General features: G+C 39.8%; 2 protein-coding genes across 4 annotated transcripts; both read left to right on the top strand.

Moving 5' to 3' along the window:
• The first annotated feature begins 437 nt into the window (after positions 1–437).
• Positions 438–8618, top strand: LOC146542069 (butyrophilin subfamily 3 member A2-like). Of its 3 annotated transcripts, none has more exons than XM_085214765.1 (13): positions 439–629; positions 1919–2051; positions 3000–3356; positions 3959–4243; positions 4969–5067; positions 5437–5460; positions 6010–6036; positions 6465–6491; positions 6843–6869; positions 7331–7357; positions 7603–7623; positions 7804–7830; positions 8078–8360. In XM_085214765.1, the coding sequence occupies exons 2-13, from the start codon at positions 1979–1981 to the stop codon at positions 8083–8085; spliced, it is 1002 nt and encodes a 333-aa protein (XP_085070891.1). In that variant the 5' UTR covers positions 439–629; positions 1919–1978; the 3' UTR covers positions 8086–8360. The 3 variants fall into 3 exon arrangements, with proteins under 3 accessions (XP_085070892.1, XP_085070891.1, XP_085070890.1); XM_085214764.1 differs by lacking the exon at positions 8078–8360 and adding an exon at positions 8367–8618 and having other exon boundaries at positions 440–629; XM_085214766.1 differs by lacking the exons at positions 7603–7623; positions 7804–7830; positions 8078–8360 and adding an exon at positions 7676–7794 and having other exon boundaries at positions 438–629.
• Positions 8619–11805: 3187 nt separating this feature from the next.
• LOC104916170 (butyrophilin subfamily 3 member A2-like) lies at positions 11806–23517 on the top strand. The gene is made up of 13 exons (XM_085214752.1): positions 11806–12002; positions 13991–14123; positions 16408–16764; positions 17497–17781; positions 18511–18609; positions 18979–19005; positions 19557–19583; positions 20021–20047; positions 20400–20426; positions 20880–20906; positions 21640–21660; positions 21843–21869; positions 22482–23517. The coding sequence occupies exons 2-13, from the start codon at positions 14051–14053 to the stop codon at positions 23015–23017; spliced, it is 1533 nt and encodes a 510-aa protein (XP_085070878.1). The 5' UTR covers positions 11806–12002; positions 13991–14050; the 3' UTR covers positions 23018–23517.
• The last annotated feature ends 1336 nt before the right edge of the window (positions 23518–24853 follow it).

The raw sequence follows: 24853 nt of genomic DNA on the forward strand, positions 1-24853 counted from the left end.
GAAACACAAAATTTCTGTAAGGTCTGAGTTGTTCTCAGGGAAGGTCAAGGATTTCTGCTATCACAAAGGAATTAAGGAGGCTAGGGCTACAATCAGGATTTGAATAAAGCTGGTGCAATTAAATCACTGCATTTCTAGCTTACTTCAATTTCCTACCTGGTCTCTGACTTCTATATTCATATATCTGATTACAAATCATTTTAAAGGATAATGGACTTAGGCAACTACTGATTCTGGTTTCTCTGTCTCCTGTTGATGCTGTTTTTCATTTTAATGTAGTAATTGTCAGGAAGTCACAATAGCATATGAATTGTTCTGCAAAGGTATGAAAGTGGTTGAAACATAAACCCGTTGCTGCACGTTGGACCTAGGTGTGTAGGAAAATCAAACCTTCAGGTATCTCCTGCAATCCTTTGGACCAAAGGGCAATAATTTCCTAGGGGCGAAGTTCAGTCTTTCATATTTGTCAACTTCAGTGAGCAAACCATTGAAGTCTACTATCTGTATAAGTAGGGAAAATGGAAGTACTTGTGTTCAGGGAATACAAGACAACTGCAAGGTGACAAAGATTCCTCAGTTCTGCAATATGAGCTGTATTTAAAGTGGATCATTTGGTTCTTGCCATTCAGGTAAGGGATGAAAATCTGGCTGAAACAATGCTGTGCACTCACAGATGTGAGGTTTGCATGGGTATCGAGGTGGCTGTTTGCTCTCTACATTCTCCAGGGAATGGTTTCAGCCCTGGATTAAAATGGCTTCTTTCTTGGCTGGATGAGTGGGAGTACGTTTTGGACTTCCGTGTGTGGCATTTTAAACAATTTGCTAAAGGTTGTTTAAGGTCCTTTCTTTGTAACACTTTAAAGATGAACACAATATTCTTTCTTAAGAATGGACGAGGCATAACTCTGATCTATGATTATAGTTCTACATCAAAAGCTACCAGCTAGCAGAGACTTTATTAAAGTCTCTGAAATGCTCATTTATTTGCTGAGTTGCTTGAAAGAGAGTTTCCTGAAACTTTTCTTATGATTGGGCATGTGCTGAGGTCTGAAATATGCTGATTCTGAAATATATTCCCACATATGAGAGAAATTTAATATGCTTTTTGTGCTAGAAGTATAGACTTGGATGGTGTATTTCTGGTAGGCATACACAAATATGATTTATTATAGATAGCATTACCTAGATCATCTTAGTTAATGAAGTTTAAAAAATCTTAGCTGATTCTTTTTTCAGAAACTGAATGGTACAATTCAGCGATGCATTCTTTTTCATTTTCATTTCTTTTTCCTTTTTCTTTCTCTCTTTCTTTTTCTTATTCTCTTTTCTTTTTCTTTTTTCTTTTTTTTTTACTTTTTCTTTTTCTTTTTCTTCTTCTTCTTCTTTTTCTTCTTCTTTTTCTTTTTCTTCTTCTTTTTCGTCTTCTTTTTCTTCTTTTTCCTCTTCTTTTTCCTCTTTTTTTTTCTTCTTTTTCTTCTTCTTTTTCCTTTTCCTTAACTTTTTCCATAACTTTTTTCTTTTCGTTTTCCTTTTTTTTTGTTTATAAGAGTTTTTATTTATTCTGTCTTCATCTGCAAAAAATGACTAGAATTTTCCTAAACATGAAGGGTCTTTTATACCCTTCAGGGCCAGGTCTGTAAAACAGCCTTCAGATCCATCCTCATGGATCTTTCTAAGTCTTTCAGAAATACCTCTCTCGGTCTCTGCAGGACAAGTGGAAGTCTTAGAATCTTAACATAAGTCATAGATTTCCATTCTAAACAACATACTCATTCCTTTTCCTTATTTTTCTTCCATGGAACATAGGCATTTTTAAAGGGTTTATCCTTGTGTCACTCCATTCACTCTGATATCAATATAAACATATGCCTTTCATTCTCAGTTCAGTCTTCTAATTTTCTGTTCCATACTTGGAAAGATTACAGGCATGTGGTAAGATTTGTCCTTGGTTACTGAAGACATCCAAACCTGCGTGGTGATGGCTTCCAGATTTCAGCACGCCATGATTCTTCACATTATACTTTTCCTTCAGATCGTTCATTTGATCAAAGGTAAGTCTGGGTTTTGTTTTAATCCTAATTTGATTTAAATGGTGCTATAAATTCCAGAGCTGCTGGATTGATCCAGAACTTGGAAAAAAAATATATATATAGATAAAAGGAAAAGACTCAATAGCCCTCTGTGCTTCCATATAGGATTATATGCATAGATTTACTGTCAGTGCAGCACACATCACTGCTGATCTTCCGGGCTGTAAGTGCATCCTACTGGATTCTCATCCAGAACTCCTGAGTCCTTGACAGGGCTGCATTCTCTATGTTCTTTTCCCGGTCTGTATTTATATCTGAGATTGTTCCATTCCAAGAGCAACACCTAGTCTTTTTGAATCTTATTAGCTTCTCATGGGCTCATTTCTCAAACCGGCTGGGGTCCTTTTGGATGGCTTTGTTTCCTTTTTTATATCAACCACACTTCTCAGTTTAGTTTCATCTGAAAACTTGCTGAAGGTTCACTCTATCCATGTTATTTATAATGATATTTAATTGTACCAGTCCCAAGATGGACCCTTGGAAGACACCACTCATCACTGGCCTCCTCCTGGATATAGAGCTGTTGACTACCCCCTGGCTACAACCATCCAAACAATTCCTGACCCAGTAAATAATCTAAGCCCATATATCTACAATCCAGAGATAAGAAACTGTGCTGGTATGTGCTCACGAGAGCCTAGGAAGGTGCAGTCCGATTACAGTAATGGGATTTCTTCCTCTCCATTTGTCTGATCACATTGGTCTCTTATTTCACAGTAGGAAATTATTGAAGTAACTCCTGAGATAACTAACTCCTGAGATAACATCCTGATCCACAGCATTTTATGATACACTGATATTATCAGAACAGAAGAGCTACAATTACAAATCTGACATTACTGTTTTCCATACAAAGTGCTAAGGAGAACATCTGTGACAGCTAAGATTTACATCTATCTCTTTTTGCAGGCCAGTTTAAAATTGTATCTCCTAACAATCCTGTAGTTGGAGTCATTGGAAAAGGAGTCACCCTGCCCTGCCAACTGGAAGCTAAGACAATCTCTGAAAGACTTTCTGTTCAGTGGATATTTACTGGAAAATCCCCAAACATTGACATGACTAGCTATGATGGAAAAAACACACTAAATCCAGTCAGGGAGGATAAGGCTTACCAGGGACGCACAGATTTCTTTCGGACTGAAATTAGTAATGGAAATGTATCCCTTCACCTGAAAAATGTCATGGTCTCTGATAAAGGAAAGTACATTTGCAGTGCCTTTTTGGAGAACTGGTATGATGAAGTGATGATTGACCTGGATGTGGCAGGTGAGTGGAATGTCAAGAGTCTTTTACTTCTCACTCAGTTCATTTGTATACCATTGGTAAGGACAATGGGGCACTGTTAGCCATGTGGAAGACCAGCCTCCACTCTGGTAGGCCACCTTTGTTTCCATCTGGACTCTAACAATATCTTTTTCACATTGTCTTGAAAATGCTTAAAGGGAGCAGAGCTGAATGCCACAATAAAGCAGGCCTATTTATGTAGAAGTGAGGCAACTATAGGCTAACTGAGAGGATATTGTGTATTTTTGTTGCTCAATCTTACTCATCACTTTTCTTGTCCAGTATTTCAACTGTAGTCTCTTAGCAGTGTCATCCAAATCTATTTCAGCAGAAAATTTTTTGCTAGTCAATACAATGTTGCAATTACTCTTTTTCATTTTTATTTCAAATTATTTATGAAGATATCAAAAATGTCTGGAAAAAAAATTCTTTATCAGTACAATAAGAGACATGCTGCATACAAGCATCTGTATTTGTTCAACTTAGATAATGTGTTTATGGACAAATCTGAGGAAGATCTTTCCAACATGGGCTGCTCAGTCAGAGAATATTTCATTCCCTGTATTTTCTTTCCTCTTCTATAGCTCAAAGTGATGAGTCTGAAGTTTTCCTGGAGGGCCATGTTGGACAGGGTGTTGGCCTCACCTGCAAGTCACACGGATGGTTTCCACAGCCTGAGGTAATTTGGCTGGACAGCAAAGGACAGATACGGAAGGAGAAAGTGGTCACACAAAACCTGCAGACTTCTTCGGGCCTTTTTGATGTTGTCAGTTCCATGACCCTAGAACCAGGATCGGACATGGAAGTCTCCTGCAGAATAGTCAATGATGTCCTCAACACAGCATGTGAATCCCGAGTCCTGGTTTCAGGTAAGCGACCTCCAGGGCTGATATTTGAGAGAACCAGTTTGCAGGCTGCTGTCCTACATCTCTCCATTTTTCCCAGAGAGATTCTGGATATCCAGCAAATACTTAAGAAGCTAGTGATGAGATGGATAACATGGATGGATAAGTAAAATTTCCTATCATTAATAAACTTCAGGATTCATCTTATCAAGAAATCTTAGTCAATTCTCATTTATCATCGCCTGAGAACACTTAAACAATTTGGAAAGGGAATGATTTAAACATGCCTGTATGTAATGATGAATGTCAGCTCTCATCCTCTTTCTCTCCCTGACATCAGCAAGATGACTGCACATCAGCAAGTGCCACCCTCCCATTTGGATCTTAATTTCAAAAGTAAAGCACAGGAATCCTTTTTTTCCTTCTTAAATACCACTGTAGATGATTCTTCTTTACCAAAAATTCCATCTAAAAGGACAATAATTAAAATAATGTCCTCAGATGGATCACTCAACACATATTGCTTACATAAAGATGGCATCTCCAACAGATCTCTGTCAATTTCTCTATCCGGCAAAGCAACAGGAGAATGGGAGGGCAGCTATAACTGCCACAGATGGCAAAAAGAGTCCAAAAGTGAAACATTGCAGCAAAAATCATAGCATTAATTTCATATGTCTTAGACACTGGACATGCCCTAGACTCTTTCACAAACGTTAATTGAAAGGAACACTGTTTATATTTTACAGATGTCTTTTTTCCATCCACTTCACCTTGGATGACCGCCTTCCTTGTAGTTACATTTTTTGATGTGGCTGTTATTGCTGCTATAGGCTATAAGCTGAAGAGTAAGTATTTCTACCTACATCAGCTGATATGGATGTTTCAACCACAATGCAAAATACAGTTACTGAACAATGAAGAGGCATTTCAACAGCAGTATGAGAAAGAAACAAACAGGAATGAGATGGAGAGAGGAAAAGAAGTGATAGATGTGTGAGATGGTATGTTTGTGGATGCATAAAACTTTGTTAAAAAGGAGGTAATTTGTGGGATACAATTTTAAGTGATCACAAGTGACAGGTAGGCACTGAATACATGGCTCATCTTTAGAACAGTGGATTTTTGAAAGAAAACTCATACTGAAATTATTCTATGATGATTTAAATGGACTCTTTTTCTTGGGGAAATAATTAAAATTCTTCTTCCTTTTCCAGTTAGTTATACGAGAAGACAAAAAGGTGAGTAACGAAGTACCGCCACTGCTGCTTCAGCAGCGAGTTTTACTTCCACCACTCACAGGCAGATCTATTCATCAACACAGATAAACTCTTCTCTCTAATGTCACAATAAAACCAACAGTTTCTGTAGCTCCAGAGGCAACAGCAAACTGTGTTCGTTCAACAGAAACAAGAGTTAGTTGCATACTGATGTGGCAACATCAAATAATGAATCCAGTATGAAGATGTATTATTAATCAGCCTGCCTTCTTGTGTAAGGAAGTTCCCCCTGCCCATAATATTTCTCCAGATAGGAGGTAATAGCAGGGCTTCTTTGGCGAATGTCTGACAATATTCCTGTTCCAGTAGTTTCTATTTCTTCAGATATTTCTAGGATGCTCTGCTACTGAAATACTCACTTGTTAAAATGACAGTTCTTCTGCACAACTCCTGGTTCAACTTGCTTTGAGCATTTCAGATTCTCCTAGTCATGTTTATTGTTTTGTGATGGTGAATTTTTAAGTGAATAATTAACGTTACAATTTTTGTTGTCTGTTGTTTTATTCTTAGAAACAACGATGGACGAGCTCAAAAAGGGTAAATACTCCTTGTCTTCTACTATTAGGTGTGATCAGAGGGAGAATCGATGTGAACTACATGAGACACATATGACTGGGGAGAAAAGCTTGTGGGGGGAAGGGTGTGTGGATTTCCTACTTGAAATCTAAAGGACAAGTAAGGCAACTAAATGAGACAAAGACATTCATCTGGTAGGTGAGTGTGTGAACATCATTTCATCCCTCTTACTGGTTGTGAAGTTGTGTGTTGAGTTACCAGGTTGTCATTTGGCTTCTTAATTCCCCATGCATCATATCCTTTTCCTCACTGAGTAGACTGGTCTAATCACAGTTGATCCTAAGTTAAAATGTTATGCAAGATATAGTATTAAAAATCAAAGAGCAGTATTATTATTAGGATTTGATACTGAAACGGATGCAATAATAATCATATGTCATTTCTTTCAGACAAAGGCACTTTGGAGATAGAATTAGGTAAGAACATGGTTTTGATGATACTTCTGGTATTTCTAGTAAGCAAGTTATTTACATCCTCAAAAGAGCAAATGAGATGTATAACATTTTTATATGAAGATCTTTCAGATGTGACTGTTCTATTTATCAAATGGTGCATGATTTTAATTGCAAAGATTCGAAATATATGTAAGATCCATTTTCCATGAATATTTTGAAGCTTTCATTATTGAGGGCAATGACATAATTCTAAAGCGTATCTGATCATCTTTTGAACATCTAAATACAACTAGCTATCCAGGTTGGTAATGCTTGCTCTTCATTTATTTTTTTTTTTTCCCTACAATATTTGTTGCATATTGACCAACTCAGAGACTCAAGGGAAGACATTTGATGCAGGTAAATAAATATTGCCGTCTAGATAGTTTTGATACAAACTGATATGTAAATGAGAAAGAACTGCAGCTATTTCATTAAAAATCATGACAGATTATTCCTATTTATACAGTTATTACTTCCTTTAAATTGTAGTCTTTCATTTTCAATCACTGCTAAGATTATTATATAGCATGGCTGTGTTTCTAAGAGTCTTGAGATGCTTTTCTTCCTCTCTGTAAGTCCTTGGCATTGAGTATTGTGGGCCGTATAAGAGGTTGTTGAATCTCTAACTTACTCCTCCTGTACTTTCTCACTTCTTGGACAGATCATTAAAACATGATTGACAATATTTGCAAAGAAAAATTTGAAGGACACATCATTTCACTACTTTCACAATGTCAGAATTATTTTTATCATATCTCACCTCCAAATTATTATTTCCTTGAGATTTCTTTTCACTTATTAAAGCTGTTATGTTGCAGGATACTCTGGAACAAAATGTAAACTTGGTAAGAGAACATCTTCTTTAATTTTATTCTTGTGATTTTCACCTTACAAAAAAGCCTCCAAAATTCAAACTGCACAAATTCAACATGTCCTAGTATTTGTGCAGTTTGGTATTCTATGTTCTGGGTTTGTCCAGAGATGAAAAGCAAAACTGAGAAGACTCTCATAAAATGATTACTGGTATTAATAACTAGAATATCCTTTCAACAAAATATGTTTTAATAATTATAATATCTTCTTCTTTCAGATGCACTAGAAGCTGAGTTGGGTAAGAAGTTTAAAAGTTTTTTTTTTTCTTGGAATATGTACTGCTGCTTTAGGTAAAGTCAGGCCTTGGGCAGAATCTCAGTGATGGCAATAACTGCACATCAGAAGGAAACAGAGAACAGGATGACAAGTACCTAACCACACATCAGATTCACAAAGCCCTTCTATTTCCCTTCTGCAGATTTCTGGAGAGCTCGGGACAAGGCAGGTAAGCAGACAGGAGAAAATGGTTTACTTCTCTGTCCAAGTTCTCCTGAAATGACAATGCCATGATATTAGAGATAGGACTATTAGAGATAGCTGATAGAATAGAATAGAGATACTATTAGAGATAGCTGAGCTGGAGTCACAAGAATAAGCCACCCTTAACTTGGCTAAAACAAAATGAGGCTTGGATGTGACTATTGGAAATACTGAGAAAAGGAGTTGCAGAACTGTGTTGTTGTAAGGTACAGATCCTTGAGAGAATGGATGGAGAAATGGAGAAGTGAAAGAAACCGTGTGAAGTGTGTCAAGAGTGAGAGAATCACCTGGATTTGCCCGCAAGAGTCTTCATGTCTATGACAGCTCCAAGGGACCTACATGTGGGTTCCTACATGTTTGTTGCTTGCCTTCTTTGGGGGAAATGTCAAAAACTTTGTTGAATCAAGCCAGGATTACTGAAACCCTGAAATAATTCAACCAATCTTCCCCTGAATATAGAGGTCCCAGAGGCTCACCGGATTGTTCTTGTTTTCCCTCCAGTTCCCACTACTGCAAATGATGAATGCTGACTCCTCAATATCCAAGTGTCAGGTACTCCAGATGTTGAGGACAATGCATGTGAACCTGCTGGCTTGAGCAGCCCCTTCACAGTCCCATCCTGGTGGGGAAGGAGGGGTTTGCAGCTGGAAAATAATTCTGGCAAGTCATTATCGTTTCCAGATTACTTGGATATTCTTTCTGGTCTTTGACTTGTTTATTCATACTTTTAATTAAAACCATTCAACTGTGTAATGGACTCAGACAACCTCCTTTTGCATTAAGAGGTAGTTGTTCAAGTTTGTGCTGTAAGTCCAGTCATGTCTGAATGGACTCACATGGCCACCCTTAAGGAGTCTTGTTCTATTCCATGAGAACTCTCATGGCTGGTGTAATTAATCATGCTGTTTATTTCAGCAACAGATCACAGATTCATTTGGATCACCAGTGATAATTACAATGATTACAGTGTCAGCAGCACATGTGCAGGAACCAAGAATGTGAAAGGAAAAAAAAAAAAAAAGAGAGAGAGAGAATAACTCTATAGGGAATTCTAAGTTTCATAGGGGAGTACTCTGTACAGCCAAGTGCTGTCTCACCTAGATGCATCCCTAAAGGAGAGAGAGGGGATTGGAAAGATTCTGCCTGTTGAATGAACCCCGAAGCCAGCAATGTCCTAAGTTGTCTACAATGGCATTTTGTCTGAATTCCTTCTCTTTTAGGACATTTTTATAGGATTTTCTTCCCTTTCATGTATCAAAAGAAAAGTACACGTTAATTTAAGAACAAATAGATTATTTTACCAGAAGGACTTCACGTGTGTTTGTTCTAAAATTTTCCAGTTTAGCTTTGCTTGGTATGTGAACAGGCTTGTTTTGCATGATCCTTGCTTCACTGAAGCCACAACGACCATTTTTTATCTTTGTAGTATGTACTGCGAGCTCCCTTGTATCCACCAGGTGTTTCATATAAATTGTTTTGAGTTACAGTGTAGCAAGATAAAAAGTTGTTCGTTACGGCATAACAGACTGGAAATTTGCCAAATGGGGGAAAAAAGCTGAAAGTAGTCCAAAAGTCACCTTGAAGAAGCTTAAGCTGAAATAAAGAAGTAGATGGTCATACAGATGCACCACATATGCCCAAAGGGACATCAGCATACATTAAAGAGCTCTTGAAAAAAATAAGGAATACATACATAATTTCTGGGAAAAATGTTGCATATGGATGTCTTTACTGTTTAAATGTTAAACCTGAACTCCAAGAGTTTCAAGCATGCTTTATTTGCCTAATTGCCCAGTATGTCGTGAATTAAAAGGAATGCTTGCTTTCTAACACTACATTTTAGTTAGATTGTTTTCTTCCCAGTCTTTCTGACGGCACTTTCAGGTACCTTATTGTCTCTTTGTGCCTTCACTGTTGCATCCTGCCCATAAAGAGTGAGAAGGGCCGACCAGATTCACAAATACCAGCAGACATCATGGTCTTGAACTGACAAACAGCAATGAAGATCACAGAGAAAATGATGACCTGAGGCCTCTTTCAGGCATTCCTTTATGCATGCTAGATTTGCAGGTGCACCATCTCAATGTTGTAATCAAATAAGTCTGCACTATCAGGTTTCTCAAAAATGACTCATCATCCGTATCTTTGTTGTGATTGATTAAATGGAAAGCTGCTGGCTCAGGGGGACAACCCTGCAGGCTACCAGTTCCATGGTACCATCAAATTCCCATCTCTACATGTTTAGAGTTTGGGTAAGTGGTTTCCACTCCACAATTGTAACACTTACAATCAGCACATCACATTCTCCTGGTGTTTGTAACATCGAAAGTTGCCAGTTTATGTTGTTTAGAACAGACTTCCTGCATATTCACCTCATTCCACCATGGAAGTTTTCTCCTGTCTGTACCTTCTCTTAAGAGAAGAGTGACTGTAGTCGCTCAATCTTCATAACATTTAGAAGCAACTGGGGATGTCAAACGCAGTCTTACGAAGATCACCACTCAAGAGGTTCTTGGACTGCTCATTTTTTATAGAGTAAGATGATTGGATCATAGTTATTGCAGCACCCAAGCTGCAGAAAGCAAAGATAAGAACTGAAAGACGTTCTCCCTGCTGTAAGTGAAGGTCAGGTTTGAGGCCATCAAAAGGACCAGAAGGTGCACAAGTTCAATGAACCAGAAGAGGTCCGTGGGCATTGAGTACTGGTGGGTGAAGTTGTCAAGTCACTATCTACATTATTTGAAAGGTCATGGCAGTCTGGTGAAGTTCTCACTGACTAGAAAAGGGGAAACATAACATCTATTTTCTGGAAAGAAAAAAAAAAAGATCCATGGAACAGCAGGCCAGTCAGCCTCATCTCTGTGCTTGGAAAGATCATGGAACAGATGCTCCTGACGGCCCTAGTAAAGCACATGGGAAATATAGGTGAAGTAATTGGTAGCAACCAGCATGGCTTCACCAAGGGTAAGTCATGCCTGACAAACATAGTGGCCTTTTGTGATGGAGTTACAGCATCAGTGGATAAAAGAAGGGCAACAGGCATCATCTACCTGTACTTGTGTAAAGCGTTTGACACTGTCCCACATGACATCCTGGTTGCAGATGATGGTGAGCTGAGTGGTGCAGCTGACATGGTAGAGGGAAAGGATGCCATCCAGAGGGACCTGGGCAGGATGAAGAGGTGAGCCCATGTCAACCTCATAAAGCACAACAAGGTCAAATACAAGGTCCTGCACCTACTTTGGGGCAATCCCAAGCACAGATACAGACTGGGAGGAGAATGACTTGAGAGCAGCCATGAGGAGAAGGTTTTGGGGATGTCACATGAGACAGCAATGTGCACTTTCAGTCCAGAAGGCGCACTTTATCCTGGGTTACACCAAGAGAAGCTTGGGTGACCCAGCATGTAGAGGGAGGTGATTCTGTCCTCTACTCTGCTCTCATGAGAGCACACTGTCACACTCCCTCAGTCTGGTTTCTCTGTCCCTCCTTGATGGGGATTTCTGCTTAATGTACTAATTATCAGGAAGTCACACAAAAATATGAGCCTGTGAAGTGGGCTCACGTGAACTTTATGAGATTCAACAAGACCAAATGCAAGGTGTTGCAACCTGCTCAAGGCCAGCAGTGTGTACAGACTGGGCAAAGAACTCACTGAGAGCAGCCCTGCACAGAGGCAGCAAAGGAAAGTTTGGATGGGCCCTGGGCAACCTGATCCAGTTTCTGATCTGGTGGGATGCAAAACTGCCCACAGCTGGGGAGTTGGATCTCAGTGAGCCTTAAGGCCCCTTCCAACCTAAGACACGTTTCAGTCAGATGTAATGCACGTGTGAGGAAGTGCTTGAAACAGAAACCTGTTGATGCACTTTGGATCTAGGTGTGTAGGGAAATCAAACCTTCAGGTACCTCCTTCAATCCATTGGACCAAAGGGCAGTAATTTGCTATGGGTGAAAAATTCAGTCTTTCGTATTTCACAACTTCAGTGAGCAAATTGATGAAGTCTACACCCTATGCAGCTACAGAAAATGGAAGCATTTGTGTTCAGGGACAGCATGAGAACAGCAAAGTGACAAAGACTCCTCAGTTCTGCAACACACACTGAATTTAAAATGGATCATTTGGATCTTGGTATCCAGGTAAGGAATGAAAGTCTGGCTGAATCAGTGTGGTGCATGAGGATCAGGGCAGCTGTTTGCTCTTTATATTTTCCAGGGAATTATTTCAACTCTGGATTAAAATGGCTTCTTTCTTGGCTGGATCAATGGGAATGCATTTTGTCTTCCATATGTGACATTTTAAAAAATGTGTTAAAAGTTGTCTAAGGTCCTTTCTTTCTACTGCCTTAATGTAAATATTAAAACAGTCTGCTTCTTAAGAATGGATGAGGCATAAATCTAATCTGTGATGACAGTTCTACATCAGAAGCTATCAGTTAGCAAACTTTATTAAGGTCTGTAAAATGCTCATTTATTTGCTGATTTTGAAAAGAGAGCTTGAAAGAGAGTTTCCCAAAACTCTTCTTATGATTGGGGTTGTGTTGAGGTCTGAAATATGCTGATTCTGAAATATATTTTCACATATGAGAGAAATTTACTTTGCTCTTAGTGTGTCAGAATATAGACTTTCCATTTTCCGTTTTCTTTTTGCATTTTCTTTTTTCTTTTCCTTTTTCTTTCCCTTTTTCTTTCCCTTTTTCTTTACTTTACTTATCTTTAATAAGGAGAGATGTATGAAGTTTTAGCTGCATTTTTCCTTTCAATCCTTTCTTCTTTTCTTCAGTCAAGATCTTGGTAAAGCTAAATCTACTGTCAAGTGAATAATTAGTACGTCAATAGAAAGAGGAATGTATGAATGCAGGTTACAATCCCTGGCATGACATTCTGCACTTGCAATTTCTCGCCTCTGCTTAAACTCTTTAAAGCTCTTTGCTCTTAATGATTTCCTTTTTTAAAATTTATTTATTTATTTATCTATTCATTTTTGTTAGAAAATAAAAATGCATGTTTGCCTTCATAAGTGAACGCTATGCATGTTCTTCATGCTCATCTCCATATGCACAGTATTACTACTATGCCCTGGAGAAACCGGTCCCTTCCCATGTGAAGTGAAGAGAGGCTGCACTAGAGTAGTTTTGATTGGATTAAATTTGTTTCAGAGGTTGTATGGAAACCTCTGCTTGGGGAAAAGCAATTACATGTTATATTAAAAATGCATGAAGATTGAAAAATATAGAGAGACTCTTAAGTTTGCAGTTCTAGAATTTGCATGTCTATATATTATCCCCATCTTTCTTTACAGTAACCTGATAAGTTAGACTTCATTTTTCCTATTTATTTCTCTTCAAGGAGCTCTATCATGTTAGCTAGATAATAGAACACTACTTTTACTGTGCGTACATGCCAGGAATAATCATTTGAACTCCAACACATGGTACTTAGGTCAGGAATTTCCCAAGGTGAATGCATGCTTCCATGGCAAACACATCTGTTAATGCTAAAATAACTATTCTATTCAAAAGGTAAAGCAATGGGGAAACTATTCCTTAGTCTTTTGGTATTTTAAATATTCATGCCTTCCTCCATAAAGAAAATATAAAGACAAATCACATTATTTTTCAATGAGTATGAGAATTCACCTATGGAATTAAAGTGCATATTAAATGTTTTCTAGTGAGACTTAGAAATGAAGGCACATTTCATGTGACGTATGTTTGGCTTAAAATTTCCCCTGCCTGAAGGTAACAACCATATGTCCTCCAGTGTTTATTCTGTCTTCATCTGCAAAAAATGACTAGAATTTTCCTAAACATGAAGGGTCTTTTAGACCCTTCAGGGCCAGGTCTGTAAAACACCCTTCAGATCCATCCTCATGGATCTTTCTAAGTCTTTCAGAAATACCTCTCTTGGTCTCTGCAGGACAAGTGGAAGTCTTAGAATCTTAACATAAGTCATAGATTTCCATTCTAAACAACATACTCATTCCTTTTCCTTATTTTTCTTCCATGGAACATAGGCATTTTTAAAGGGTTTATCCTTGTGTCACTCCATTCACTCTGATATCAATATAAACATATGCCTTTCATTCCCAATTCAGTCTTCTAATTTTCTGTTCCGTACTTGGAAAGATTACAGGCATGTGGTAAGATTTGTCCTTGGTTACTGAAGACATCCAAACCTGCGTGGTGATGGCTTCCAGATTTCAGCACGCCATGATTCTTCACATTATACTTTTCCTTCAGATAGTTCATTTGATCAAAGGTAAGTCTGGGTTTTGTTTTAATCCTAATTTGATTTAAATGGTGCTATAATTTCCAGAGCTGCTGAGTTGTTCTAGAACTTAAAAACCAACAAAGAAAGAAAGAAAGAAAAAAAAAAGAAAAAAAAAAACAGGAAAGGAAAGAAATGAAGAAATCTACTTGTGTGTTTTCATATAGCATTATACATAGATTTACTGACTTCTGAGATTGTCCTTGAGAGCAACCCTGTGGAGAAGGACTTTGCAGTCTTGATGGATAAGCCAGCAGTGTGCCCTTGCTGCTCAGAAGGCAAATGGGATCCTGGGCTCCATCAAAAGAGGGGTGGCCAGCAGGGACAGGGAGGTGATTGTCCCCTCTACTCTGCTCTTGTGAGGCACCATCTGAAGCACTGCGTCCAAGTGTGGAGCCCCCAGTACAAGAAGGACAGGGAGCTGTTGGAGATGGTCCAGAGGAGCCACACAGATGATCAGGGGACTGGAGCACCTCCCCTATGAAGACAGGCTGAGGGAGCTGGGGCTTGTTCAGTCTGGAGAAAAGAAAGCTGCGGGGTGACCTCATTGCAGCCTTTCAATACCTAAAGGGAGCCTACAAACAGGAGGGGAGTCAGCTCTTTGAAAGGGGAGATAACTGCAGGACAAGGGGAAATGGTTTTAAGTTGAGGGAGGGGAGATTTAGGTTGGCTGTCAGGGGGAAGTTCTTTGCTGTGAGAGTGGTGAGGTGCTGGAACAGCTGCCCAGAGAGGCTGTGGATGCCCCGTCCATCCCTGGAGGTGTTCAAAGTCGGGTTGGATGGGGCCCTGGGCAGCTTGGTCTAGCATTAAATGTGGAGGTTGGTAGCCCTGCATGTGGCAGGGGGGGTTGGAGATTCATGATCCTTGAGGTCCCTTCCAACCCTGGCCATTCTGTTATTCTGCAATTCTGTGATTGTTTTTTTCAGGGAGCTTTCTTTTTTTCTTTGCTTTGACTTCTTCTTGACACAGCTGGCCGTGTCACTTAATTGGGCTCAGAAACCTAGATTTCTTTGGGTATTGTCCACTTCTGAGTGATGGAGTAGGAGAGTAAAATCTGCAAAGGCCTGCTAGAATATTTTCCAGTAAAAATCAAAATTAACTATGTCTATTTTTCATAAATGACCATATTTCAACAAGTATTTGACATGAAATCAGCTTCCTGTTGTGTGTTTCATCTCTAAAGGAAGCTACACAAGTGAAAATGTGGTGGACATCTGATATTAGGTAGGCACAAGCTTGCCTTTTGAATTAAAGCTTTATAAAACGAGCCTATCTTTCTGCATGGTAGTATGCCATTTCTGCCTCAGAATCTGTCTACAAACTAAGCACGATTTTTCCAATGACCCTTCCCTCAGGTTACACTGCATTCTGAGAGGGTAAGTGATGGTGTTGAACAATAGCAGAGGACAGAAGTTTTTCAGTTACAGAACTGACATAGAATCATAGAATGGCTTAGGTTGGAAGGGGTCTTAAAGCCCATCCAGTTCCAAACCCCCTGCCGTGGGCTGGTTGTCACCTACTAGATCAGGATGGCCATCCAAACTGTCCTTAAGTAACTCCACAATTTCTGCAGGTGCCACCTCACCACCCACTCAGTGAAAAATTTCCCTTTGACGTCTAATTGAACTCTCACATCTTTCAGAATAAAGACATTCCCCATTGTCCTATCACTATCAGACTGAGTAAAAAGTCAATTTCCCTTCTGTTTATAAGCTGCCTTTAAGTGTTGGAGGGCTGCAATGAGATCACCAAGGACCTTTCTCTTTTCCAGATGTATCAGGACCATCTCTCTCAGTCTCTTTACATTAGAGGTGCTCAGCCCTCTTCCAGACTCACTCCAATGCCTCCACATCTTTCTCATGTTGGGGGTCCCAGGCTTGGATGCAGTACTCCATATGAGGCCTCAAAAGGGAAAAGTAGAGGGGACAATCCCCACCCTCCCCCTGCTGCTACCCCTCTGTCAATGCAGCACACAACACTGCTGGCCTTCTGGGCTGCAAGTGCATACTAATGGCTTTCTATCCACCAGAATCCCTTAGTCCTTACCATGATGGGATTTCTTCCTCTCCATTTGTCTGGTCACATCAGCACCTGATTTCAAAGTAGGAAATTATTGAAATAACTCTTGAGTTAACATCCACATCCACAGCATTTTATGATGCACTGATTTGTATCAGAAGACCTACATTCACTAACTGATATTACTGCTTCCTATATGAAATGCTAATGAGAACATCTGTGGCTGGCAAGATTTACATCTATGTTCTTCTTTCAGGCCAGTTAAGGATTATACCCTCTTACGATCCTGTGCTTGGAGTTGTCGGAAAAGAAGTTGTCCTGCCCTGTCAGCTAGAAGCTAAGGCAATCTCTGAAGGAGTACTTGTTCAGTGGACATTAATTGGAAATTCCCTAAACACTGAAGTGACTACCTATGATGGAAAAAATGCACAAAATCCAGTAAAGGAGAATAAGGCATACCTCGGCCGTACAAATTTCTTTCAGAGTGAAATTAATAAGGGGAACTTATCCCTTCACCTGAAAAATGTCGTGGTCTCTGATAAAGGAAAGTACATTTGCAGTGTCTCTTTAGAGAACTGGTACGATGAAGTGGTGGTTGACCTGGATGTGGCAGGTGAGTGGAATGTCAGGTATCTTTTTCTTCTTACTCAGTGCAGTTGCATACCACAGTTAAGGACTATGGGGTACTGTTACCCCTGTGGAAGACCAGCCTCCACTCTGGTAGGCCACCTTTGTTGCCATCTGGACTCTAAAAATATCTTTTTCACATTGTCTTACACCTGAGTATGAAAATGTGTAAAGGGAGCAGAGCTGAATGCCACAGTAAAGCAAGCCAATTTACACAGAATCACACAGAAACACCAAGATTAGAAAAGACCTACAAAATCATTCAGTCCAACCATACACCTTTCACCAGTAGTTCTCACTAAACCATATCCCTCAACACAGTGAATTTATGTAGAAATGAGGCAAATAGGCTGACTGAGAGGGAATTTCGTATTTCAACTCATTTTTCTTGCTATAGCTTACATATCATTTTTTTTGTCAAGTATTACAACCTCAATCTCTTAATGGTGTCATCCAAATCTGTTTTAGCAGGAAATTTACAGTCAGTGCAATGTTGCAATTACTTATTTTTTCATTATTATTTCATATTTATGAAGATATCAAAAATGTCTGGAAAAAGATGTCTATATCAAGACTCTGAAAGACATGCTGCATACAACCATACATATCTGTTTAACTCACACTGTGTTTATAGACAAATCTGAGAAAGATCTTTCAAGCATTTGGTGCTCAATCAGACAATATCTCATTCCCTGTTTGTTTCTTTCCTTCTCTACAGCTCAAGGTAATGAGTCTGCAGTTCATCTGGATGGTTATGTGGATCAGGGCATTGGCCTCACCTGCAAGTCACACGGATGGTTACCACAGCCTGAGGTAATTTGGCTGGACAGCAAAGGACAGATACGGAAGGAGAAAGTGGTCACACAAAACCTGCAGACTTCTTCGGGCCTTTTTGATGTTGTCAGTTCCATGACCCTAGAACCAGGATCGGACATGGAAGTCTCCTGCAGAATAGTCAATGATGTCCTCAACACAGCATGTGAATCCCGAATCCTGGTTTTAGGTAAGTGACCTCCAGGGCTGATATTTGAGAGAACCAGTTTGCAGGCTGCTGCCCATCAACTCTCCATTTTACCTGGAGAGATTCTGGATATCCAACAAAGAAATAAAAGGCTAGTGCTGAGATGGATATTGTAATAAGAAGTAAAATTTTATATTACTCATTAAGTTCAGGATTCATCTTATCAAGAAATATTAGTCAATTCTCATTTATCATCGCCTGAGAGCTCTGCAATGATTTTGATAGAGAATGATTCAAAAGTGCTTGTAGGAAATGATGACTATCAATTCTCAATCCCTTTCTCTCCCTGACAATGGCATGATGACTCTGCGCACTAGCAATTGCCACCCTCCCATTTGGATTTTAATTTCAAAAGTAAAGCACAGGAATCCTTTTTTTTTCACTTCTCAAATATCACTGTAGATGATTCTTCTTTACCAAAAACTCCATCTAAAAGGACAATAATTAAAATAATGTCCTCAGATGAATCACTCAACACATATTGCTTACATAAAGATGGCATCTCCAACAGATCTCTGTCAATTTCTCTATCTGGCAAAGCAACATGGAGAATGGGAGGGCAGCTATAACTGCCACAGATGGCAAAAAGAGTCCAAAAGTGAAACATTACAGCAAAAATCATAGCATTAATTTCATATGTCTTAGACACTGGACATGCCCTAGACTCTTTCACAAACGTTAATTGAAAGGAACACTGTTTATATTTTACAGATGTCTTCTTTCCATCCACTTCACCTTGGATGACCGCCTTCCTTGTAATTACATTTTGCACTATGGCTGTTATTGCTGCTATAGGCTATAAGCTGAAGAGTAAGTATTTCTACCTACATCAGCTGATATGGATGTTTCAACCACAATGCAAAATACAGTTACTGAACAATGAAGAGGCATTTCAACAGCAGTATGAGAAAGAAACAAACAGGAATGAGATGGAGAGAGGAAAAGAAGTGATAGATGTGTGAGATGATATGTTTGTGGATGCATAAAACTTTGTTAAAAAGGAGGTAATTTGTGGGATACAATTTTAAGTGATCACAAGTGATAGGTAGGCACTGAATACATGGCTCATCTTTAGAACAGTGGATTTTTGAAAGAAAACTCATACTGAAATTATTCTATGATGATTTAAATGGACTCTTTTTCTTGGGGAAATAATTAAAATTCTTCTTCCTTTTCCAGTTAATTGTAGGAGAAGACAAAAAGAAGGTGAGTAACGAAGTACCGCCACTGCTGCTTCAGCAGCGAGTTTTACTTCCACCACTCACAGGCAGATCTATTCATCAACACAGATAAACTCTTCTCTCTAATGTCACAATAAAATCAACAGTTTCTGTAGCTCCAGAGGCAACAGCAAACTGTGTTCATTCAACAGAAACAAGAGTTAGTTGCATACTGATGTGGCAACATCAAATAATGAATCCAGTATGAAGATGTATTATTAATCAGCCTGCCTTCTTGTGTAAGGAAGTTCCCCCTGCCCATAATATTTCTCCATGTAGGAGGTAATAGCAGGGCTTCTTTGGTGAATGCCTGACAATATTCCTGTTCCAGTAGTTTCTATTTCTTCAGATATTTCTAGGATGCTCTGCTACTGAAATACTCACTTGTTAAAATGACTCAGTTCTTCTGCACAACTCCTGGTTCAACTTGCTTTGAGCATTTCAGATTCTCCTAGTCATGTTTATTGTTTTGTGACGGTGAATTTTTAAGTGAATAATTAACGTTACAATTTTTGTTGTCTGTTGTTTTATTCTTAGAAACAACAATGGACAAGCTCAAAAAGGGTAAATACTCCTTGTCTTCTATAAATAGATGTGATCACAGAGAACAGATTTAAACTATACGAGGAAATCATTACTGGGGAGAAGAGCTGGTGGGAGGAAGGGTGTGTGGATTTCCTACTTGTAATGTAGGGGACGTGACAGGCAACTGGATGAGATTGAGATATTCAATAGGTAGGTGCTTTAAAGTGACTGTATGAACATCATTTCATCCCTCTTACTGGTTGTGAAGTTGTGTGTTGAGTTACCAGGTTGTCATTTGGCTTCTTAATTGCCATACAGAATATCCTTCTTTTCCTCACCAGACAGATTGGAATTATCACAGTTGGTCCTGTGTAAAAGTTTTATGGAGAAAATAGCTTTCAGAACAATGAGTCATATTATTTTTACAAAATGTTAATGTGACAGGTACAGTGATAATCAGATGTCATTTCTTTCAGAAAAAGAGGATTTGGAGAAAGACTTAGGTAAGAATATGGCTTTGATAATTCTTCAAGTACTTCTAGTTAGCAAGCTATTTACATCCCCAAAAGAGCAAATGAGATGTAGAACATTTTGACATGAAGTTCTTCTGGATGTGACTGTTCCCTTTATCAAATGTTATTGTGACCTCTGTTGATGGTTGATCACAAATTCAAAGATTCAAAATATCATTATGAACCATTTCCCATGAATGTTTTTGTTCTTGAGTGCAATGGCTTAATTTTAAAGCACATCTGATCATTCTTTGGACTTTAAAAAAAAACTATACAAGTCAGAGACTATTTCTTGTTTTTAATTCATTTCCTTTGTTAATTTGTTGCCTGTTGGTCTACTTAGATGCACATGAGAAGATAATCACTGCAGGTAAATAAATACTGCAACCAAGACAATTTTATTGCAAACTTAGTAGTAAATGAGAAAGAAAATCAGCTATTTCACTAAAAATCAAGACAGCTTATTGCTAGTTAAGTGGTTGTTACTTCTATTAAATGGCTATGACCTCCATTTCATTTTCAGTCACTGCTTATTACATAGCATGGCTGTGCTTCTATAAGTCCTGTGATACTTTCTTTCCTCTCTGTAATCAGTCTGCCTTGAGATTTACTGGCCATACAAGAGTTTCTTGAAGCTCTAACTTACAGCTCCTGTGCTTTTTCTCTTCTGGGTCAAACCTTTCACATATGATTGACAATATTTGCACGGCAAATTTTAAAGGAAACTTCATTTTGCTGCTGTGAATTATCTGCATCATACCTCAACTCTGAATCTTCATCTCCTTGAGATTCCCCTTCACTTATTAAAGTTGTTATTTTGCAGGACACTCTGACAAAAAACGTATACTTGGTAAGAGAACGTCTTCTATAAATCTTACTCTTGTGACAAAAAATAAAGCAGGTGTTCAGACAAGCATGAGGAAGCCATACCTGAGCATGAACAGACCTCACAGACCTCATCACAGTTCAGATCTCTTTCCTCCTTCAACACAGATGTCAAGGGCACGCTGTAAGATTTTCCTGAACTGTGAATAATCTTTCCTGCCAGAAGCTGCTATACCTAAAGCTAGGACAGATCTACAGTCAACCACAATGTGTTATGAATTGTCTCATTACAAAAAGACCTGGGGGTACCGGTGGATGGAAAGCTGGACATCAGCCAGCACTGTGCCCACACAGCCCAAAAAGACAACTGTATCCTGGGCTGTATCAAAAGATGCGTGACCAGCAGCAAGTCAAGGGAGGTGATGCTGTCCCTCTACCCTGCACTGGTGAGGCCTCACCTGGAGTACTGTGTCCAGATGTGGAGTCCTCAGTCCAGGAGGGATGTAGACATGTTGGAGCAAATCCAGAGATGGGCCACTAAAATGATCCACAGAATGGAACAGAATCTGTCCTGCACTAATTCAAAACGTGCTAGTATTTAGGTATTGTGCAGCCTGATGTCCTGTGGTCTGGGTTTGTCCAACTTTGAAAAACTGAACCACAGCACAGAAAAATCTCATTATTATTATTGGTGTTAGTAACTAGAACATCCTTTCAACAAAATACATTTCAATAACTAGAATGTCTTTTCCTTGCAGACAGAATAGAAACTGAATTGGGTAAGCAATTTATAAGTTCTCTTTTCTTGGAATACGTACTGCTGCTTCAGGTAAAGTCAGGCCTTGGGCTGAAATTCAGTGATGGCAATTACTGCACATCAGAAGGCAACAGAAGACAGGCTGGCAGTTGTGTAACCACACATCAGATTCACAAAACTCTTCCCTCTCTTTCTCTTCTGCAGATTTCTGGAGAGCTCGGGACAAAGCAGGTAAGTAGGCAGGAGAAAGGGTGGGAAAATGGTGTATTTCTCTGTCCAAGTTCTCCGGAAATGACAATGGCTTGATCTTAGAGGTTGGCCAGCTGAGCCGGAGTCACAGGACTGAATGTATAAGAATAATAATAATAGCAATCATCATCATCATCATCATAGAATCATGGTACCATGGAATTGCTCAGGTTGGAATGGATCTTTAAGATCACTGAGATCAAACACAACCTAACCAAGCTACCCTAACTCTAACAGCACTCTGCTAAATCATGTCCCTGAGCTCCACATCCAAGCAGTTCTTAAAGACATTCAGGGATGGTGACTCAACCACCTCCCTGACGTAATGGAGAAGTGAAAGAGAGTAATTAATTATAAATTATAATTATAAATCACCTGGATTTGTCCACAAGAGAGACATGATGGCTACAACAGCTCCAAGGACCTGTAGGTTCCTGCATGTCTGTTTCTTGCCCTGTTTAGGGAAAAGTTTCAATTCCTTGTCAAATCATGCCCAGATTACTGAAACCCTGAAATGTTTCAACCCTTTTCCCACTCCAAAGATATGGCCCTGAATCACTTTGCTTACTGGGTCATTGTCATCTTCCCCTCCAGTCCCCATTACTGTGAATCCTGAATGCCAGCTCCTCGAGATCCAAGTGCCGGGGGCTCCAGATGTTGAAGACAACGCATGTAAACCTGCTGGCCTGAGCAGCCCTTCCACAGTCCCTGTCCTGTTGGCAAAGGAAGGGTTTGCATCTGGGAAACACTACTGGGAAGTGGAGGTGGGCCAGCAGCAGGACTGGGTGCTGGGTGTCATGAGACACAAAGGGAAACAAGAGGAACAGGGGACACTTGCTAGAGGCGACTTCTGGGCTCTGCAGAAATCCAGGGGAAAGGTTTTCTCTATCAAAGGAAACAACAGGCCTGAGAAGAAGGAAATGAATGATGCAGTGATTGGTGTGCTTCTCAATTTGGAGGAAGCAAAAATCTACTTTTATGGTGCAGAACAGTGGAGCAACGTGGTGAATATTCCTATATGCCTTGGAAAAGAATCCGGAGAAATGCTTTACCCCTTTGTATCAAAAGGGGAAGGGAGATTCAAGCCCGTTTGCCCTCAAAATATTCCTGTTCCATTAAACGTTCCATAAAAAGCAAGAAAAAAGACAGTTCAGTTGAAGGTCAAAGGGAAAAATTACGAACAAGCATTAGCATAATATAGTACTAAATGAGAAAGAAAGATGTTGATGACTAAGGCAGAAAATTCTAGAGAGGAAAAACAAACCAGCTAATGTAAATAAGGGTAGGGTCATATTCAGAAAACCCTGGTTAGCTGATTGAGTTCATGTTATTGAGTAAGAAAGTCTCAAGTGTACAAAACATATTCAGTTCCCTGAAGAGACAGTTGTAATTTAAGGGTACTATGTAACCTGGTTTTTTACCACTTTGCTGTGGGAGGAGTAGCATCATTGCTTGTTTTTGTGTCATAACTCCAACTGAAGGCACCTCAAACAGCCTATAGCTCTTGTCAAACTGTCTTTCCTATTTGCGTTTAAGTTCAAAGGAATCCATCAAATTAGGCAAGCCCAATTCTACTGTATTTGTATCAAGAAAAGAAATAAATGTTTTCTGATGGGAAAAAAAAAAACAACACATATTTACACATATTTTCTTTCTTAATCACATTAGAATATTTATAGCAACATACACTGATGTATGAACTGCGGTGGCAGCCAGCGGAGTGAGGGTCCTACTGTCAGCAGGTGGAGGGCCTTGTGGGCTCTTAGCCTGGGGTGCTGGCTGCTGGGATTGGTGTGAATGGACTGGGTGCAACTACTGGTGTTAAGCCACGGGTGCAGATATGGGGTCAGCTATGGGAGTGGGTGAGGGTCCTGTTGTCAGTGGTTGGACTTGGGAGGGCCCAACAGTCTATGATCCCAGAGAGCCAGATGCTTGGCAGATCAATGAGTGGACTGGGGGTCTGCTACTGGAGTCAGGCTGAGGCTGCAGGATGTAGCCTGTAGCACCACTACTAGGGTGAGTGAGGCCTTAGTGTGAAGCGGTGGAGCAAGGGGGGGGTCTCCTACACCCAGTCATGGGATGGGGCTTACATGTTTTTCACTAACAAGGTACTGATGTGACTGGTATGAGACAAGTGTCTCCACCCCAGAGGCAAAAGTAGGGCACTGTGTCACATCCTGGGTCACAGCCTGGTCTTTACTGCTGAGGTCATGAAGTATGTATATCTTCCCCAATCCGGTGTGCATGAGATGTTCATCTGTACTCACTAGCAAACTTTAAGCAAGTAACAGGGGGCTTGACTTGGGCAAGGTTATCAGGTTGTTGGTGGATCTGTGCTGGTACATCAAGGGGAAATTGAGAATGTGGTGTGCTTGAGGTATGAGTGTGTGCATTTGCAGAGAACTTCAAGTTAGACATACTGATGTGCAGGCAATCCAAGAAGTATTGGGAGAGGACTTAGGATCTGGGCAGGGTTTCCAGGCAGAATGAAATACTATATGCATACTCACGGTTCCACACTGGTTCTGCTTGATGAACAGAGAGACCAAAAGAGGTACTCAGAGTACCCAAAAATACTTGCATGCCTGTGAAACTACAAAGTGTTGTATTCTTCTCTAGAGAACTTCTATCTCTATCAACTGGAGGGAAGGAAGGAGTCTTGGTAGTCTGTGTCTGTTTTATGTGAGTTCTGTGTGTAAGTGCTGTTGAAAGTAGCCCTTGGCTGGGGTAGCCTTTGTGGCCACAAGTATCAGTGTCCCATGTGTGTCTGTGTGTGTTTGTGTGGCTCTAGGACACGTGCTCAGCTTGCTCCAAGGTGAATGTGCAAGAGGAAATGACAACAGTGGGATTTTAAGTGCCTCATGAGGTAGCTGATTTCTGTCCACTTTGCCATCGCTATCTGCCAGGAGCTCTGAATAATCAAAAAGATTACCCAGCATACTAATACCTGACTGTGTATGCAGTGC

Source organism: Meleagris gallopavo, chromosome 33 (genome assembly GCF_905368555.1).
Source record: "Meleagris gallopavo chromosome 33, MGAL_WU_HG_1.1, whole genome shotgun sequence".
Taxonomy (NCBI): domain Eukaryota; kingdom Metazoa; phylum Chordata; class Aves; order Galliformes; family Phasianidae; genus Meleagris; species Meleagris gallopavo.

Coding starts and splice junctions, on each gene's coding strand:
- LOC146542069 (XM_085214764.1), top strand. CDS start 1,979: ATGGCTTCCAGATTTCAGCACGCCATGATTCTTCACATTATACTTTTC. Junction 7,624..7,803: donor TGCACTAGAAGCTGAGTTGG/GTAAGAAGTTTA, acceptor TCCCTTCTGCAG/ATTTCTGGAGAGCTCGGGAC. Junction 7,831..8,366: donor GAGAGCTCGGGACAAGGCAG/GTAAGCAGACAG, acceptor TTTTCCCTCCAG/TTCCCACTACTGCAAATGAT.
- LOC104916170 (XM_085214752.1), top strand. CDS start 14,051: ATGGCTTCCAGATTTCAGCACGCCATGATTCTTCACATTATACTTTTC. Junction 14,124..16,407: donor GATAGTTCATTTGATCAAAG/GTAAGTCTGGGT, acceptor TTCTTCTTTCAG/GCCAGTTAAGGATTATACCC. Junction 18,610..18,978: donor TATAGGCTATAAGCTGAAGA/GTAAGTATTTCT, acceptor TTCCTTTTCCAG/TTAATTGTAGGAGAAGACAA.